Consider the following 21356-nt stretch of genomic DNA (forward strand, 5'->3'; position numbering starts at 1 on the left):
CATGATTTTCCCAATTCTCTCTCTGAATAACACATGCAACCGATAAATACCTGTCTCCGTCCATTAAATATCACTGTTTGCACATTTGTTGTTGATATGAATTGAGCAGTCAAATGGGAAGGGGAAGTGTACACAATAAATTGTCCCCTGGTATATTCTACAATGATCAGGAGAAATGTTATGCTTAGTCTGTGCACAAACAGAACAATAAACCCTATTAGTCTATTAAAGGATAATGGAGTCAGGAGATCAGAACTTCTTCTGGATAAATACAGAAAACAACTGCTTGCACTTATCTCAAAAGCAAATGTACAATTTCACAATTATATAATGTATCGGTATTTGGGACTGTGATGTAAATATATTATATACATGACTTACCCCCTTTCAAAATCTATAAATAAAAAAGATTGCAAATTCCTACAGTAAAACAGAGTTCCAATACATGTCTGTCTTGTGGCAATGTAAGAGTTAAGGCTTGTCTGCATTCACAAATGCTCTGCAGATATCGCTGTACTGGAAGCATAAAACCCCTGCAGGTTTTATATTTTTTACAGTTGAAGAGCCATTCACTTGGCTTTTTATGACTTAATTAAATTAATGAGTCACATAATGATGCACCATATCTGTGTATCAAACTACACAAATTAAAAAAAAAAAAAAAAGAAGCCATATCAAGCGGCATCTCATTTCCCTGTTTAACAATGTTAAACACACACTTAGGGCGAACGAGTGTAAATGAGCTTGCAACAGCGATAGAAATTCTGATTAGTGTTTCAGGGCAGAACTTTCAGCTGCCACCTCCTAGAAAATGACAACACAGTAATGCAAAGCAATGCAGTCTGTGACCGCACAGTTTCAGCTGCTTGTATGTTTGCAACAAACTCATTCAATGTATCGCTGCAACCTTTTAAGTAATTTTAAGGATGCTTTGCTAGTGGGCTGCTGCATTTATGTAAATACTGCATTCTCACCACTACGATTACTTCAACACTGAGCATGATTATCATGCAATTCTGAATACATGCATTAAATAAATATTAAATTGTACAGCATTCAACATACAAAGAGACAAGGCCAAACATTTTCAAATCTTCAAACACTTGGCTGACCCTGTAAATAAGGGGTAATTCTCTATGTCCCTGCTCTCTATATGGCATTGAAATACAACCAGCAGAAACAATTTAAGCCTATTTTTACAGGATGTAGTTCAACTGCAGTAAAATACTGCTGTAAAAATCACCCTAGCAACTGAGAGAGCTGTGGTCTCAGAGAGGTTGCTGCAGTTCCCTGTTGATGATGTGCTTCATGTCCTTTGAGAAATCATTTTTTGGGCTTCATAGAACTTCTAAGAATTCAAATAATTAATTCAACTTCGCACAGAGATCCTTTCAAGTTGGTGAGAGAGGGAAATGTTCATTGGATGGCTTTGTTCTATTAATGTAAATAGCGTCTAATGGGTCTCATTTGGAGGTATGAGCAAATTCAGCTAAAGGGTGCAATCTTGCACCTGGATAAATCATGCTGCAATGCAAGGGGTGCAAGTACATTTTTTTTGCATGCATGGAAAATACTGCCTGATTTTGCATATAGCACACAAACACTAGGACACTTTATTTTTACACTGTAATTTATAGATGAGCTAGGAAGCACCCCACTGCCAAATTTAAATCTGTCCACACATTTTAAATTCCCACACAGCCATTTTTGCCAAGGTGCAAAGTTGCACATTCTCCTTACCTCCAACTGTCATGATTTCGATTTCAGCAGGTCAGTCCTGATTTAAGGGAACTGTACCACTATCCCATGGTCGGAACATTTGTTCTGACTAGCGAAAAGCTGGGAGGTATGCCTGGTGCCACATACACCAGAAGCAGGTACCTATGATGCATGTGGCAATTCAGGTGTAGGAAGCGTGACTGTATCCTGCTTTTGATACTTCAAACTCCTATCTGCACATGAGGCACAATATGCATAACTACACCAACTATTCCTAACCAGTGTGTGGGAACACGTGTGTCTCTAAATACCAGACTCAATGGGGTAGATTCAATTAGCTTTATTACCGTTACTATGGTAATGGCTGAGCATTATTACCATTACAACTATAATCGCTGATTTTTGCACGTAGCTCTATGAGCAATAAGCAAAAATCAGCAGAGAGATTACCGTAGTAACAGTAATAATGCGTGTGCCACGTTGTTCTAAAGAACAATGCAGCTAATTGAATCTACCCTAATGTGTCCCAACAATGTATGGGTGATAAAAGAAATATGTTTACAAAATATGAAGGATAATATGTAAACTATGTTTTAATAGAAATTGACAGGATTTTGCTATGATTTACTTTGTTTCAATGTCTTGCTTTTTAAATTGGGTAGGTGGGAGCGATGGGGATATATTTACTAAACTGCGAAGTTGAAGTGTTGCCTATAGCAACCAATCAGATTCTAGCTGTCATTTTGTAGAATGTATTAAATAAATAACTAGAATCTGATTGGTTGCTACATGAAACATCTCCACTTCTTTAAACCCGCAGTTTAGTAAATATACCCCATGGTATCCCAAGCATCTAAAAGGTTGCTGCATTAAATATGTAAATTTTCAGCTTCACTCAATTTTTTGGGGGAAAAGGAAAGAACCCTGGGAAAACTTGCATTGTATCTTCAGAGTTATTAGAAGTTTCAAAGCTTCCTCCAGAGACATTTCACACAAATCAATGTTGCAGCAGAAGAGGCCTTTGTGCAGATGTGCACAGTTCCGGGGATATAATTTTTCAGTTCTGCTTTTGATTCATCATTTCGCGGAATGACATTCTGAATTGTATTTGTAAATTCAGCATTTTGTGGAATTTATAGCTGGGCCGACTCATTCTGCTCTCTGTGGTGGTGTTGTGTATGATTTGGGAACTTCATATGGATCACTTAAGGTCAAATTCCATCTCACTTTTGGTCAAATTCCATCTCAGACAAGTGCAAAATTCAGAGCCCAAATCCTAAATAAGGCAAAAATTCAGCAGAACAGTTCTTAAAAGGTCGCTCATCTTCAGCTGACACCTGCATTTATTTTTATTTATAAAACCTCATTATCACAGCACAACTGGCAAGCCCTCTAAAAATTGAGGGTATTTTTAATAAGGGTGAAGTTTGTATGAGTAAGAGATTATTTTCATAGCTTATACATTTGTAATATGCCAATAAAACATGTTGCCTATTTTCCTCTACCCACACTTTGAACTATAAATCAATTTTATGGGCACAGTTTAAATGTTAAACCCGGGTTAACAAGGCAAATTTTTAACATATTAAATATACTGTCTCTGATATTCCAAAATTCATCCATTACAAATTTCAATAAATATATATTTTTTTTATGATTTTGTACAAAAAAAAAGGATAAAATTATCTGCTATAAAAAGTATTTTGGCACTTTTCAAATAGGGCAACGTCTTCCAAATTCTCTCTACATCTCGCTGATTCTTCTTCATGCAAAACCTGTATAGTGCATGCAATAGAGAGGTCTCCAAGCCACAAATCAGATATCCAATCCAATGTGTCTGCATAGATGTCTTTCTCCATAGTAGAAGGTCATGGTTTAATTTTCCACAGCTATGAAGAGAAAGGAGGTGGGGAAAAAAACACTTTTACCAGTTCCACAGTGCTGCAACAATTTTCTGATCCAATTATACAATACAATAAATTGAAAATATCTGTGCTAAAAGTGGAAAAAAAAGTGTTAATCAATTTTCCCCAGGAAAAAGTAATCAAGTTATGACAAGAAACGACAACGCTATTTCATGTATCCCATTGATTTGAGATAAGACTTGCTTAACAAGTACATTGCTAGGTTCCAGGTACTCCTGTTTAAGCATAACTGGGGTAATGTATAAATCAGTTACCTGAGATCAAAACTTTTAAAGTTCATTATCATCAATATGCCTGATACCTATTTTTTCTGGATAAAATTTAACACAAAAAGTTAATGTGTGCTTGTTTATTGTTACTGATAGAGCTGACATGGACACAGAGATTAAAATCAGAGAAGAACACTAATCTGACACTTTTATTTTTGAAGCGTTGATAACTTTGTTTCCTTAATTTGGAGTGTGTGTGTCATCTATGATGTCTCTCCAACCGCCTTTGCCCACTACTAATGGTAAACACTGAGTGATCTCTCTTGCTCTATTCACTCAAGGGGTCAGCCGTGAACTGTCAGCTATAAACAACACTATCAGCTAAATAGCAATAACAGCTATTCCTTCATGCCCCACACTTTGTAATGAAGGGTCACCACATCAATCCATCAAACTGTGCTGTGTAATATAGGGCCCAGATCTAAGACTCAAATCCTATAGAGTTTCATAGCAGCCCATGGGCTGTAATGCCTTGGTTTACTTTTGTGCTGTCCGCTGTAGCTAAGTAAGTTATTCCTGACTTTTGCAGAACTAGCTAAAGGGGTTTAAAGATTTAAATTAAACTAATCGTATTAACCAATCAGGCATTTGCTCTCATTAGTCTAACTTGATGACTACATTCATGACATTCATTTGTTGCTGTGAGTTACATATGTAACTTACATATATTCCGAGATTCCCCATGTTATGCAGAGAAATGAAGCTGACTGCAACAGAAAATGGTAGCAGAATAGGCTCTGTATACTAGACTCACCCTAATGTTGAATCCCAAAAGGTCGCTCACAACACCGGACACTACAGAAAGAATGACCACACGGGTTATATTATAAATTAAAGGGTTCACTGTAAGTCCATACAGCCTGAATGGGGTGTCAATTTCCTGCAAAGCAATAAAGAATATTATTGATAAAGTAAGATATTAGTTTTTGAGTGATGTAAGTGCTAGATTTATTCTAGTAAGTAAAATGTTGCTGATTGCTAAATCATGTCATTTCCTCATTTACAACATTTTACTATAATCAGCACCTATACTTTACAGAACTGTACAGAATGTACCCATTTGAAGCACCGCCATTTTCACTTTACATAATCTAAGTGTGTAATTTATTGGCGCAGAAAAATCTTGGCAGGATGCCATGTTTCTTTCCACTCTACAAGAAAGTGACAAGTTCACTCCATGTTTAAATTAAAATTGTGGTGAAGATACACTTCCCGCGTTGTGTAAAACTAAATATTATTGAAATCTGACATTTAGTAACAAATACACAATTTGAACTGTTTGCCAATTTGATAGCGGATATATCCCTTTTCCTTTGTACATGGTAAATATAAATTGTATGCAATAAATTTTGGAGAACCGAGCTGGAATGTGACCTGCATACACTAGTAGAGTAACTCTCAATGCCAGGCTGAAAGGGCTAATAAAGGCTAATATAATACTGGGATGCATATAAACAGAAGTACAGATGCACACACAAAAAAAACGTTTTACCAAATCAATAGTTAGACTGCATGTTGCATATGATGGAAGGTTTATATTAACTAAGGTCTAGACAAATTGTGATTATTTATTTATTTATTGACATGGCAGCAGAAGACGTGTGAGTGAGGAGCTCCTACTATATTTTTTTCCTATACATATCTAATGCCTTATCTTTAATGGATTTTACAGACAAATTGTGAAACAACTGATAAAGTACAAGTATCAACTGCACAGAGGATATAAATACAGTATCACACATTTCAGGTTCTGCCACAGTATGGGAACTTTTACATACGGATCTGCAAATGTTCTTGGCAGCTCTTTTATGTAAGGTCACTTACAGTTTAAGTTTAGTGGTCCTTTTAAGGATTGTTTATTTCTAAGCTGACACTAGAGAAGAGGTTCTACAGCATCTTATGTATTGATAGTGGTTGATAAAATCAGTAAAACTTCACAGCAATGCCATCTTCTGGTAGAAAGTGTATATTTTAACTATAGAACTCTAGGCTACCTATAAAACAGGAAATATTATAATAAGAAAATATATTAACTTTTAACCCAGAGGTCGGGGGAAATTAGTAATTTGCGGAGCCAAGCTGCAATATTTGGATATTTGTACCTTTAAGCACTGTTCATGCCAACACGACTTATTTACTAAAAATTTCCAAATATAAAATAGGGAATTATGGGATAAATTTGGTTAGGAGGGTAGGTCTTCACTAAGGGTTTGGTCACAAAACTCTTTTTTAACAAAAAGCCTGTACATTATTGTGCTCTACAAAAAGCTCAAGATATGAAAGGAAATGAAAACGGTGGTGTAAGAGATGGGAGAAATTGATATGAACAAAACCCCATTGGTCTTCTGCATTCACCAAACCATTAGCAATGCTAGTAATGCCTTTAGAGCGAATTTAAACTGCAATCTGTATTAAACATGCTGTATTAAAACATGGAATGATAGATCCACATATCTATTAACATTATATAAATAAGATTTGAATATTATATATAAGAATTGTAACATTTTCTCCATTTGAACTACGAACACTACTATGTTTGGGAGAAAAAAAAAAAAAGGTAAAACGTGTGAATCTGTTGAACCTGTCAGACTTTCTCAAACTTAGCTTAATTTTTTTAGATACATTTTTAGAAATTTAGACAATTATGAAATTGGGGTTAATAATCAGGGTTAGTAGTTACTGAGAAGGAGGTTAATAATCAAGTGGGGGTTAATAATTAATGAGGAGTTGCTGACGATGAAAGTGTTCATGGTGATGCTATACAGATTACTAGATGAGGTGATGAGTGTTAATAATGAGTAAGATGGGGGGTGTTGTGAGGATGTTAAAGCAGCAATCATCACTAACTGGTATTACTTTAAATAATTTACATAAAGGGGCCAAAAATATATTGCATTGTCCCCTGATTCGGTGTAACCTTGTTGTACTTCTGGTAAGCTGTCCATGCCTCCCAACAATGCTAGCTATTGCGACGGGGAGGACACAGTCCCCTCAAATCAGAAATTCGCTTTTGCCACAAAACCTCTTTTGGCAGACGGCAGAAGGGTTGCAGGTCTTCAGCATCCTTGGTCTTCTATTGTTTATTATTAATAGCTCCTGATCTTTACTGTACCTGTGTGACCAGGAAGCAACAATCTCCATGAAATTATTCTCCACTATTTTCTTCTTTTTAATATATAGGCTAACAATCTAATTTTTATATGTATGGGATAAAAGAGATAATGCATTTCTGGACAGTAACGATTTGATGGGTCCCATCACTTCACTGTTTGTCCCAGCTCATGGACAGTTAGGTGGTGTGCCAATAGTGCAAGTTGCAATTAAAATATATTTTATGGGAGGGAATTGGGGTGACCTAGCTCTTTGGAAGCACTGGGCATGCATCCAATGTGGCATGGCCATGTCAATTCTCCATGTGTTCTAGCACACTAAATTTGTCCAGGACAAATTTGGGAGGTATGACGATGTAAAATGTTCAAGGTCCGAGGGAGCCAACTGAGGAATTTGAACCAGTTTTAGCACCATGGCTTTTAGTATCAATCAATGCTATTTTATAAATAAGAATAGTAATCATAAAGTTATTCTTACTGCAACAGGTGCAGTCCACTAATTTAAAAGCTAGTCTAGTCACCTGAGGTGCATAATTGGCTCAGACTTCTGGCAGGAAAAGTTCCAACAAGGTCCAATCAATTTCCATTACTCAACTCTAGCTAAGTAACATTGTAATTTCCCCCTAAGTATGTATCACCCATATGATCACCTTTCTCACATACATACTTTGATGAGTTTGGAGGACAATTTCAGGACATTATTCACAATATTGAGTTGTTCTTTCTTGTTTGGCTTCTTTTCCATTTTGAGATAAAGGTTGATCTTTAAAAGCAAAGTAATATAAATTATAACAGGGTAGTTCTCAGTTCATTATATAAATATGTATAAAATAAAAGTTTAACATAACAGATAATCATAGTGATAGACTTGGGGAAAAAAAGAGACTGCCAGTTTATTCTCAATTATAATCCCAATTTGTTTAATTTCAAATGTTCTGAAAGTTTTGTTCTGTGGATATGCATATAAGCCGCTTCCTTTCTGAAGCACAGACTTATGGGTACGTCATCTAAATATGTCTTTTGCGTCAATGCTTGGCCACTGGGCGTTCACAAAGACACTATTCAGTGCTGAGACATAATCCACCCACTGACGTACATTTTCACTCTTATACCGCTTTCATACTGCTGCCCAGGCAGTATCCCGGATATATGAACCTGGGAAAGTACTGGGGGACAGAGGCTTCCCCTGGAGTTAAAATCCCAGGTAGACCGCATTCATACTGAACATGGGTCTGCCCGGAGTCTCCATGGCAACATCACAAGAGGAGCTCTGATTGGCTCCTCTTCTGATGATTTTTTTTTTTTTACTTTAACATTGTGTCTGGCAAAAACCCGGGTTTTTGGTGCAGTATGAAAGGGGTATTATTGGAGCCAAGAGCTCATCTGTGTACAATAAAGAGCCCTTGCATGTTAAGTGGTATAGATACAGACTCTCTGAACCAATATAAAAAATTAAAAGATTTGTAGTTTGATTTGCTTATCACCAGATCTATTAAAGTCAAAGACATATAAATCGCCAACTTCCCTTAAAAAAATAATTTAAATTGGCAGATATCACAAAAGTACTGCCATCTCTAATTCAACTGTGAAAAGTATAGAACAAGGGGAATCTATGAAAGATCGATTTTAGTAAATCGCTGTGTAATTCACTAAAAATACTTTCACTGGTTTCAGACACTGAAGTGTGCTTCAAAACCAGTGAAAAAGAAAATTAACCCCTAAAAAAACAACCTCTTAAACATGTACATTTTTTTCCATTCATTTTAATGACACATTCCTTTGTCTTTCAAGTGCTTGTGATACATGTAGAAATAGCATTGAAATGAATAGGAAAAGCACTATAATACATAAAAAAAATAAAAATATCAGGCAGCATGAAACGATTCTTATTAATATCTTCATTATTTTTTTATGTGTAACGATTTTGACCAATTTAAAAGGAAGGGAAAACTGAGCTGTAGTAGATTCTCCATAAAATCTTAGTCATCATCTTGAGACCTAGGTTACCACACATCCAACAAACTATACATCAACAAGCTAAAGCTTCTGAGGTTGGAGCGTCTTATGACTTACCTCTTCGGTCAGTAGTATTGACACATTACTGTATTTCTTGTTGGTGTCTGATCCCAGTGAAGTCAGACGTAGGAGAAAGATCAGCAAAGCTACCTCCCATATGAGGAACTCCCAGTTATACACATAGTTTAGAAAGGTAGTATGACCATGTAGGACCTATGTCGAGATGATACAATGAGAATATATTAAAAATAAGATTGCAAATTTATCAACGATCCACTGTGGTGCTCTGTAGAAATGATTATATATAGGTGCCCACACACAGGAAGATCCACCACTTGGCTGAGCAATGGGTGACCAAATCTACATTAATTTTGGCCACAAACAAGTGTCACCAAATTGGTAATATCAAATATGAATCAATCAATTTGTCTGGGCCTTTGACTGCACACTATTATATTGCAGTCCTTGTTAGACTATGTTTCTCATAGGTACACACAAGCAGTGATTTGTGCTCAATTTGGTTTAAAACAACCAAACTGAACATTCAATCTTATGGACCTGTTCAGATAAGAGATGTAGATGTAGTTGTCGTAGCCCTTGACCTAGTGTGTAGACCTAGCAGTGTCATATGTACACATATGATAATTAGTTTTACTTTGTTATATATCGGTATATTAACTACTGTGAACATTTGTATGTACACAGCATAAGTTAAAGATGGTGAATCTGTCTTTACTTGTATTCATGCATAGGTGTGTGCATGACGCACTAGCTGAATATTTCACAAGTGAATAATTACCTGAGCACAGCAAATGAAAGCGATAGATAGAGTTAATAAATAGACCGAAGACACAATAACATCCACAGATCTCTGGGGTCCTCGTCTCTGGTAAGGAAAATATGATCATCAGAAGTACAAAATGGAGTTTTGCTTACAATACACAGCAGCAGCTTTGTAACAATTTAGCTCACCTTCAAATAGGATCGTAGAGACAGCCACATCTTAATGTTCTCCACCTTCTTCAGCCTGAAGTGAGGGATTTCAGATTTCAGAGCTTTCCTGGCAGAGGTCAGGTGACTAAATAGCTTGGCTATCAGAAATCTCTGCAGGAGCAGAGGAAGGTATCACACAGCAACAGTGGAGGAAGATACAGTAGTTATAATTCACAGCTACAAAAGGACTGCAGTACATAGAAGGTCACAGAGAGAAACAGAGATTATACACAAATGAAATTCTCACAGGAATGAAACAGCATAACATGATACTATACAAGCCCGCACACTGTCTTCTAGATAAAAAAATAAAAATACAGGCACCGATATGTAGGAATGCAATAGGTTATGGGGAAACATGATTACTAGGTGCCACTTACTAAAGTACTTATGAGCAGTGATGCTAAACCATTTAGTACAGAGTGGAATGACAGGGGAAAAGTGGAGAAAGTCAGGAGTAAAGAAATAATTTTGTAAATATCGGGCATGGTGTTCTAAAGTACAGAAATCCCATTCTCAAAAAAAACAAAACTAAAATCACAAGTTTCTGCGGCTTAGATCACATACCTGTTTATGTTGGTGTAAAATGTAAACAAACAATGCTATAACAATAACGATACATTTAAACCTAAAATGTAAGCAGGGCCTATTAAAAAATAAAGGGGAAAATGGGCCAAGCCTAACTGCCCACAATTACACTCCTCAGTAATAGAGTCTGGATTGGAGAGTTCCTGTCTCAGCCCCCTGGTGTACGAGGACATCAAAAGACTCCTTTTTAAAGTTAAATGTAAAGTTAAAAAGGTCAAGTTAAAAAAATAAAAATAAATGCTAGGCTCGCTCATATGTATAAATAGATGATGATGATGATGATGATGATATAGAACGCCCTTTACTCTGAGCACTGCTTAGTGGGTTCTGCACCACTTTGGATGTCACTGCTTATTCTGCCCCAGTGATGAATAGTTACTTACTGGCGGGATTGGAGGGGAAAGAACAAAAAGAGAAAGGAGAGAAATCATAAATATACACAGAGTAAAGAGATACATGACCTTCCCATGTGGTTTGAGTATGTCAAGAAAGTATTTATCCTGGCTGACGGACATAACAATGGAAGTAAAGAGATCCAAGTTGAGCCATGTAACCAAATACCCGTAACTGAGTTCTGGTAAGCTGGTTAGTGTGTGAACAGTTTCCTGGTCAAGTCCAAGCTCAAGCCCATTGAGACAGCTTTAACCTTGTCTGGTAGTTGACTGGATGAATGGTCACAGGAATGATGACAGATGAGAAGCAGAGTGAGAGAGCTGCAGTCAAGATATATACGTTAGTGGGAAACCAGTAAGAGCCATGCAGAGGTGCAGTGACACAGGTCTTGAGTCATTAAGGAAAGTAAGAAGTAAATGTTTTCTGGGACAAACCATGTTACAAAGCAAGGGGTGCAAATTAGTTTCTTATTTTGCACATAAGTTTAATACTGGCTGTTTTTTCATGTAGCGCACAAATACTTCATAACTTTATTTTTACACTAAAATTTAAAATTGATCTAGGACATGCCCTACCCCAACTATAAATCTGTCCCCACATTTTAAACTTACCTCCCCCTCCAATGCAACATGGTTTTGCCCAGGTGCAAAATTACTCCTCTTTCATGCTTGGCTCTCCTTAATGACTCAGGCCCACAGAGTGCATTTATGGGAATGCTCCTAGGCTGAAACTGTTAAATTGGTCCATGCTTTGAGTAGAGTTGTGATGACTAGGAACTCAATACCATGACCTGTAATGTGTGTAGTGTTCATGTCCAGAAAGGGGAAGGCACAAGAGACACTATAGCGATGTGTAATAACAGGGTTCTGGGGATTAATCTACAGAGAACAGAGCAGAAGGCAAGTGTGGGAGTTACCATTGTGTTTTGCAAAGTAGATTGAGCGCCCACTAAAGTCTTAAACTGGTCCTGAATACACTTACCTTATACCACCCTAAAAAGAGAACACATGGTTTCACTTAGCTCTATAGTGAATGTAGCCTAAATACAAATCTCAAATTCTGTCATGGGCAAGGGTGGCAATGTATCATTTAGGAATATGCTACAGAGCTTTCCAGGCATCTCATGGTTAGGGCACCAGAAAGTATATAAACATATTTCATCCAGATCACTTTAAAAATTATTACAATATCATATACTGAATGGAGAAAAATGAAAGATCACAAAAATACTTGGAAGGGCTGCTAGTTGTACAGCCTTGGCCTACACCAATAATGGGCAGCATGACAGCGGTAAAGGGCCTCGTGTTGCCCGCCGCTGGGCTACAGCGTACACAAAGACCAATAAAATACCAAAATAAACCACACTGCTTTGTGCTTTATATTGTATTCTGAATTCTCAACACTATGTTGAAAATTTTAGTATGCAAGTTCTATTTTTTCTGTATGGAATCCTGCTTTGTGTTTTAAAATGTCATGTAAATAGCCTCAAAAGTATGCATATGTTATCCATATACTATTGGTGCATTTTTTAGACGCATACCTGTGAACATAGCTCAACATCTGGCCTCAAGGGCTGAAAGCCATATTTTTGGCTTCTGTCAGCCGGACTGACTACCCTGACCTGGAACTGACCAAAGATATGCGAAGCATGTGTCAGATGTCACTGTGTCACCCTAAGGACACATTAAAATAATTTATTTTTAAAAATATAGGATAGCAGAGCAAGTCCATCCGGTCACCTTTTCTTTCACCCCACTGATGCCACCAGTTATGGGCTTAGTGTGCCACCCTTTTTTTTTTTTTTTTCATCTCTCAACAGTTTATACCAATTACCCTCCGTAATCTCCTGCTGGTATTTTAGGACAGTAGACACTCACGACTTGTGAGTGGAGGCTGCGCTTTAGTTGTAAGAGAGTGGTTGCTGCCACCTATAGGATCTTACACAGGCACCTGGTACCATTTACTTCTGGGTGTAGTGTATTCTCAATCCATTATTAACATAGTTAAAGATTTCTTGAGAACTCTTCTGAAGGCCTTTAAAAGGAAACACTTTTTGATGTTTAATATTATGGTTGTTGGATACTCATTATAATACAATGTCTATTCAATCCCCCAGCCAATTCCACAATTTCACTGAATATCAAATCCTACACTGAAGTTTTGTTTGCTGTGAGTTTTTTATTTCAAAGCAATGCAACTCAATTATTTTTTCTGGTTTTTTTTTAAACAGTATTTTTTGAGGTAGTATATAGGGAAAATGATGGGGGGAATACAGAAGGAAAAAGGGCAAGAGCACATAAGGAACAGGTAATGTAGGTTACAATAGGAGCACAAATGTAAATGTAATTCCCAAGGTAAGTAGTATACAAATAATGAAATTTGCTGACAGATTCAATTTGAAGGTTGGACTGATTTTAGAAGGTAGCAAAAAAGTGTCTGATCTGCAATTTTTATTTTTAATGGAACATGGAACGTGTGTTAGCTTTCCTCAATGGTTTTGGGGGAAGGGGGATTATGGAAGCCATGTCTGTGAGAAATGTTTACGTTGTTTTGAGTCCAATGCATGAAATTTGTGTATATGCTGGATTATTCTACTTCGATCTGTGGAGACCAAATTAAGTTGGTGCGTACAGACACCCATATGCACAACAAGAACTGTTTTATGTTACAAGTACATGCTAAGACAATGACAGAAACATCTGACTGAGTCCCCACACTTTGCTTTTTTGTAGAACCACCTTTTGCAGCAATAACAGTCTACAAGTCTCATTTTCTAGAGACCAGAGGTCCACCTTCTCAATGAGGAGGCTACAATCCATTTCTAACATCGGCCGTCTGGCTACACGGAAACTTTTAGCCCTTTGAGTTGGAAGGGAACCAAGATTCCGTTATCCGATTCGGAGGAAGACCAAAACCGGCACTCTGAACATACACGTGGGAGATAGAGGAATCCGGAGCGGGTGTGTTGGCTGAGACCTCCACCTTGGGTAAGCAAGTGCCCCACCCACAGGCTTTATACTACCCATACAAACTTATATGTTTTTATACAGAGGAGGTTATATGAATGTAAACTCCACTATACCATCTTAGACGGACTTCATTCCGTTCATTCGGTTTAAGTGTGTCAATGTCCAACTGTGACTTTCAAATCGACGGAATTTGTTTATCTTGACTATTTCTACCATTGCAATTTGCATATACATCGATTGTTTCAAGACTCTCCCCACTCCGGTTATTGATCTAATTTTGCTGTACAGCTCATGAATTTATAGATACCAACTCAACAAGCTTCTAACAATATGGTCTAATTGCAAACAGATACCATCAGATGTCGAGATAATATTCAATCTTAATATAGGTGCACCTATTATCGATACTCCCTCAAGATAGGGATCTGTTTGTTTTTGTATGCATACTGAGAATTATCCATGTTTTAATCATTGTTCAATATTGTTTTAATAAATTTGTTTTATATCAATCACATTGCATTTCCAGCTTCTTTGGAGGATTTGATATCCACTGCAATTTGTTTTTGTTATATATTGTTGATTTTACGGGGTTGCAGATCCCGTGCAGTGGTTTCTCTCTTCCTCTCCATAATTTGCTCCAAATATACTTAGTGTTTTTAGGTTTATGCACACAGAGCCTGATTCATGTTCAGATGCAACTTGCACACAAGTTTTTCTTTAAAGAAAAAAAAAGAGCATGGACTGTGACTGTAGTTTCATCAGTATTCAAATCGAAGCGGATCTCAATATACGTACTTAGGAGAAACCCACAATTTGGGTGCATTTGTTTCGGAATACCCTTAGCACTCCCTTACTGTACATTGCCTACGTTAGTCCACCCATTTGCCCCCCCTTTCTGCTCCTCAAGCCGTAGGCTGTCGTAAATGTAATTTATGTGCAAATGCAATTTAATTGTGCTCCTTGGTGTAAGGTTCCTTTCCGAGCATGCCCAGTTATTATATGCAAGATACTCTATGCAAATGGATGTATGTTGGAACATGAATCAGGCTCACTGTGCTGTTTGGGTTTTGGTTACATATTGAAGTATTGGCAGCCGTTTTACTGTTCCTTACTTCTACAACTGATACACCTTGGGACATTTCACTGCTATTGACAGGCTGCACAACTAAGGCAATCAGAATTTTTCACTAGCACAAAGTCTTCATCTAATTATTTCTTCTGCTTCTGCTACCTGTCAGCCTTATTACAGTGGCGATTGGGGAATTATTGTCACAATGTGGTTTTGTTCAGCTTAACTGCCTTATACAATTCTGATATATTCAGTGATTTTTCATCTACACTACAATAATCCCTTCCCATGGGTTAATTGAATCGAATATTTTCTCTACACCTTGCCTATGCTCCTAGAACAACCACACCACACTTGGGAGACTGTTTCACTCCATGTTCTAATAGTTTAAAAAGTAAACTGTCTCTTTGAAGAAAAAAAGTTCTTCCTAACTACTTCTACATTTATTTTTCATTCAGTAACACAGATTACATAGGTTACTTAGTAACTGAAGTGAGGTAATATACAAGATTGAAAAAATCTGAAGCCACAGTGCATTTTGTTCTGCTCTTTGAAAGTTGTCCAAGAGTGCTTTGTGCAATATTTTCTAGGATTCAGAGGTACAAAAACATGCAATAAAAAATAGGTGGATGTGGTTGAATTGTGGATGGGCGTGACAAGCTTTCTTTCTGCTGTGATAAAGCCTCTCCCTTCCCCACTAGCCTAACTTACTGTCAAATATTCTTGATAAGATGGTCACAACTATGATTCAGTTTAGATGTAGCAAGCATTAAATTGTTTTCTAACACCACATTGTTTTTATTAATCTTCTGCAGGCTTTCACTTTAACATCATATTGCACCACGTGTTTCTGAAGCCGTAATACTGAAATTCCCTACAATATATTTTTCTGCCACCAGGTGGCACCTTGACAATGATGTACTACATATGCCTGATAAGTGAAAAGTATGCAGAGCATGTGTACTATGCTCTGTGATTCATATTCATATTTTCGACCCCCTGCTTAAATGAATGAATCACCAGCATCTGTGGTCTGAGCAGAGGTAACTGTCAGTCACTTGCAGAAACCCGGCATAGTAGCAGAGAAAGTGCAAGTCAAGCAAGTGCTTGACAGCTACCTCCTCTCAGACCACAGTTGCTACACCGTGTAATAACAATACATCATTAAATGTGTGAGGTCCCCCTGCTGTAGTGAAAACCAGTACCGGGCTGGTACCTCTACAAAAAGGGGATTGTAATAAACAGCGTAATTACCTACCCATCCTAGAGCCTAACAGCCCTGCACTGATAAGCACTAGGAATATTCCTGACCCCCATCGGCTTACGTATAATGAAAAGGGATCCCTAACACCAGCCCAGCAGCTGTCTAACATCAGAGCTGGTTAAGGAATTTGGAAGAAACATATGCAGCTAGTTTTCTAAAGGATTTTGAATTACACAGGGCACTGACAGTCTCCACCAGCAGTGTAATTGCTTTTAAAGGCATGATGCACAGAGGAGGTGTGGTAGGGACTGCCACAGATACAGCACAACAAAGACCACCCAGTGGGTGCGCTATTTATTGCAGTTTGTCAGAAGAGTGACAGCACACAGCATGGGAACAGTGGCGGAATTACCACCGTTGCAGGGAATACATTGATCATACTTGGCAACTCTCCCGGAATGTCCGGGAGACTCCCGCATTTTGCGAGAGTCTCCCGGACTCCCGGGCGAGTGTGGCAATCTCCCGAATTCTGCCCACTTCACTAGGAAGTGCCCACTTCCTAGTGAAGTGGGTAGAATTAGATCCCAAACGCCGCGATTCCCGATGAAACGCAGTGTTTAGCCCCGCCCCCCGCTGTCAAATGACGCAATTTGCGTCATGACGTCACAGGGGACGGGCGCCAAAATGACGCGATTTTGGCCGCCCCGCACCCTCATGCCCCCCTCCACTGGCTGGCTCCCAGAAGGGAGCTGAAGAAAGTAGGTAAGTATGACATTGATGCACATCCATTAATGCTGGTAGTGCCACCTCTACCTGCAGACAGCATAACCTAAGAACTTGTGCAGTGAAGACCAAAAGGAACTTCACAATGCATATGCAGACACCCAGCGCATGGTCATCAGAGCAGAGTGGTGGCTGCAGGAGGATAGACAGCTTCATTGGTCCCCACTCCTCCCAAGTTTTGCCATGTTGACAATGCTATTCTCCCCCTGCATGAGAACATATTAATCTTTGTCTCACAAATTAAAGGGTACATCTGTTTGGAATTTGAGTATGGTTATGAGGATACATCTATATGTCTCTTCCTAACATTGCTTTATTGCCCGTGATGAAAGTATCTCCCAGAAAAGTACAATCAAAATTTGGTGATGCTGCAAATTTTCCACTATAAAATATGCAGCACTTACAGATCATACAACTATGATTTACAGATGGCCAGAGATTCTATAGTGCTGCAGAAAATAAATAAATAAAATATATAAACAACTTTAGTAATCACCTAACTGACCACAATAGGTCACAAATTATATATGCTTGAAATTGGTTCTCAAATTGATTCTTTGAACCAAATCTAAAGTTTAAAAATTTTCAATAAATTCTTTAGCTTGCTAAAGCCATCCAGTTCTTCTGTGTTAAAGGAACACCAAAACACAGAAATTAACATAGCTTTTAACACAGCACTATTATTTTCCTATACATGTCTATTTCAACAAAAATCTGTAAAATAATTTTATATATATATAAATAAATGTATGTGTATATATATATATATATGTATATGTAGAAGCTAGTTATGGCTTCTTATCTCTTGACAAACATTTTCATTCACTTTTTTCCTGGAGCAATTACAATATGACAGGCTGTCTATTTGTTTTTATTATTTATTTTTATTACACAGTGCTTGTTATTTGCCATTCTCTGCTATTCAGCTGAGTATGTGTTTTCTGCAAGTCATTCACTAATTTTAAATTAAATTAAGTGTTTTAATTATTACAGCATCTGTTGTTCAGATGTAAACGACAGTTTTCACCGTGACCTAATACTTACAATGATTCAACAGCAAACCACACTGGTAGCTATGGTACTGCAAGTAAAATGGGTTGGTGTTTAATGCTAACAATATGTGTAGATACACTACACTGCATGGCTTCACAATAGCAGAATTGTTCATTGTTTAAAAAAAAAAAAAAAAGAGAGAAATCAAAGTTTGCTGCATCTGTAATAATTTTGACATTCTTTTTGTTTTATTGTATTGTTGGCCACATACACTACGATATCAGCAGTGATATCAGGCAAATGGGCAGATAAAACGGTCTGTGGCCTCAAAACTACAGTAATGTCCCATAATAATCCAATTAAAATAAATTGGGCCACTAAAAAACATGCTGGTAAATCAGGTTAGAAAATCGCATCTTACAGCTTGTTTGCAGTAATCTCCCAACTGCACTAATACACCCCAGTGAATTTGGAAAATGTTAAGTAAACTGGCCAAAGCTGTTGAATTCATCCAATTTGGTCACCGACTGGATATTGATTCTGGACTGAGCGGTAAGATCAACCCATGTGTGGCCAGTTAATTTATTAGGTGATAATGTATCTTGCACTGACACTTATCAGGATGTCAAAAGTAACTTCTACAACCAAGCTAGTCTTTCTATTGCCAGGCATTGAGTGGAGTGTCCTATCCCCTGACAACAGGCTGCCAGCAGCACTGTCCAGGAACTTTAGGTGCGTGGATGATGTCATGGGATCGGAGCCAAGGTAACTAATGGTTTGGGACCAGGTTGTGCTTAGGATATCCCTTATCTAAATTTACAGTTTTTCTGGTGAAATTATCCTTTAAATAGTATAGGCTAATGTTATGGTATACCTTATATAAAACTGAAGCTGTATTTTTAAACATTTTCATTTCTTTCTTAATATATTAGTTAGCCTTACAGACTTCCATTACATGACTTATATATAGTGTTTTATAAGGGATGTAAAACTGTCAGTGAAGACAAAAGTATTAAGGGGTTAATATGTAAATGACTGTATAATCAGAATTCTGATGTAAGAACTCACTAATTATATTATTGGGCACTACAATTACAAGTATATTATTGTCTGAAGTGTATTATACCAAAATAATGTAGATAGTTGAACTAATATGTTTTTCTATATGTACATTTTTGTTCTAGAGGAGATACAAGGCAGTACATGCATTAACAATACAAGACACCTGGTGAAATGTATTTTCCTTTAGCATGCCTATGGCTCCAATACTTATAAATATTATGGTGCACATTTAGAGGGAGTCATGAGGACTTTTTGTGACAACATAGTTGGAGGGCCTATTTTTCTGTTAATGCAACAGTACAGATTTGGATTACTATGCATGCAGCATATAGTTACCAAGACACATAGCAATGGTTTGGAAACATATCCTCCCGAACAGTGCAAAAGTCTGGACTAATGTCATCTTAAGGCTGCACTACCACTTTAGTAATTTTTTTTATTAAAGTGCCCCTACCCCTAGCCGGAGCACTGGGAAAATGATGGATGCATGTAGCAGCCCCCGGGTCTCCGGACTGTTCGTATTGCATACAAATTAAGCTAACCAAACTCAAATGATGGCAAAGGAGAAGCATGAACAGGAAGACCAATCACAAGGCTCAATCTCTGAATTGCAGCTTGTGATTGGTCCTCACCCACACCACCTATATTCCCAAAGTGTTCAGCTAAGGATGTTAGAGGAACGAAGAGGCTTCCAAGGCTTCAGCTAGGGGGAGAGATACCTTAGTAAAATATTTAACTAGGTTGCAGTGCAGTTTTAAGGCATGGTTTCCTATTTTATTTATATTGTGAACCGCTGTGTGCTTATAGATAACAAGGACGTATAGAACCTGATACTTTGTACTAATATAGTTGTATGGTAATGTTTAGGCACCCTTGATAAAATTGCATGTTTCACAGAGTCTCTAAATGTAAACATTACATATTTCTGAATATTTATTGCATTATTACTGTTTATTTGCTGCATTTAACCGATTAAAAATTTGTAAAAAATTTTATTAGATGTCTTAGTTCTTTATTAATTAAGCCAGTTGAAGACATTTCCAGAGTTTAATAAATGATCTGACCCTTCTAACCTCTCAGGTTACTATGCCTACAATGAACAACTGTGAGCTCCTCTAAGTGGCCGACCGAGGATCTGAAAATATAGATAATTACAAAGAAGGGAAGGATGTAAAAAAAAATAGCTTAATGCTTCCAGCTTGAAATTTACACTGTCAGAAACATCATTAAGACATGTAACTTTTGAAGCCAAAGCAAGATCTTTGAGGCTGAGTAAAATGTTTAATAGAGCTGCATTCAATGCAAAGGACTTAGAGAAAGGTTAAGCTGACACCAGAGTAATGGTCCACAGTACAGAACTGCTTACACAAAAATGATCTGCATGGAAGAGGTCAGAAGGAAACCTTTACTACAAGCTCATTATAAAAGTCAATGTCTGCAATACAAAGCTTAGAAAAGCCAGAAATAAAATGGAATAAAATATTGTAGACTACTGAAACAAGAATGTTACTTTTTGGTTACAACCATAAAAGATATACTTGGACAAACATAATGTAAATCAGCTGAAGAACTCCATGCCGACCGTTAAGCATTGGGTAGATCTATTACAGTATGGAATTTATTGGCAGCCAGTGGCTCAAGAAAACTTTCTGGTTGGAAGACCAAAAGGTTTAAGCTAAATATTTACAAAGTACAGAAGCTAATTTCAATGAAGAAATAGAAGATGAAAGAAGTTGAATATTTTAGCAAGAAACTTCTAAAACATAGCTCACAATCATCATATAGTACTTACAGGACAATACAATGAAGGTTTTGGAATGGCCTTCACAGTCCCCAGACTTGAATATTATAGAGAATCTGTGGGGAGATCTGAAACATTGCAGTGTAGGTTCTGAGCCAGAACGAGTTCTGCAAGGTAAAGTTGGGGAAAAAAATTCCAAAGAGACAAGAATGCACACACAGAAAAACGGTCAGCGCGGAAAGTGAATCACAGACTATTAAAATTCACTATTAAAATATTATATTACAACAATATTATTACGGCAAAACAAGGAAAAGGTCCAAAAATGTAAATGACATACATAAGCTGATCAGCTGACTGTTTCCGGAGAAATATTATGCGAGACATGGCTGCAGGTTTCAGACAATCATTAGAAATCTGTTAGCTGGCTACAAGAAACATTTGGAAGCTGTGATTTCTGCCAAAGGAGGTGTTACTAAACACTAACTGACAAGGTGCCCAAACTTTTGCACGAACATT

General features: G+C 37.4%; 1 protein-coding gene across 1 annotated transcript in view; it reads right to left on the reverse strand.

Annotated features, from left to right (window-relative positions):
* Positions 1–3023: 3023 nt before the first annotated feature.
* The window catches only part of PHTF1 (putative homeodomain transcription factor 1), an 81080-nt gene continuing 62747 nt past the window's right edge, over positions 3024–21356 (reverse strand). Inside the window, exons 14-19 of the mRNA XM_075196270.1 lie at positions 10015–10146; positions 9842–9928; positions 9100–9255; positions 7694–7789; positions 4668–4793; positions 3024–3608 (exon numbers count right to left, since the gene is read on the reverse strand). Of these exons, the coding sequence (XP_075052371.1) occupies positions 3588–3608; positions 4668–4793; positions 7694–7789; positions 9100–9255; positions 9842–9928; positions 10015–10146 (618 nt within the window). The 3' untranslated portion in view covers positions 3024–3587. The remainder of the gene's footprint in view (positions 3609–4667; positions 4794–7693; positions 7790–9099; positions 9256–9841; positions 9929–10014; positions 10147–21356) is intronic.

Source organism: Mixophyes fleayi, chromosome 2 (assembly GCF_038048845.1).
Source record: "Mixophyes fleayi isolate aMixFle1 chromosome 2, aMixFle1.hap1, whole genome shotgun sequence".
NCBI lineage: Eukaryota > Metazoa > Chordata > Amphibia > Anura > Limnodynastidae > Mixophyes > Mixophyes fleayi.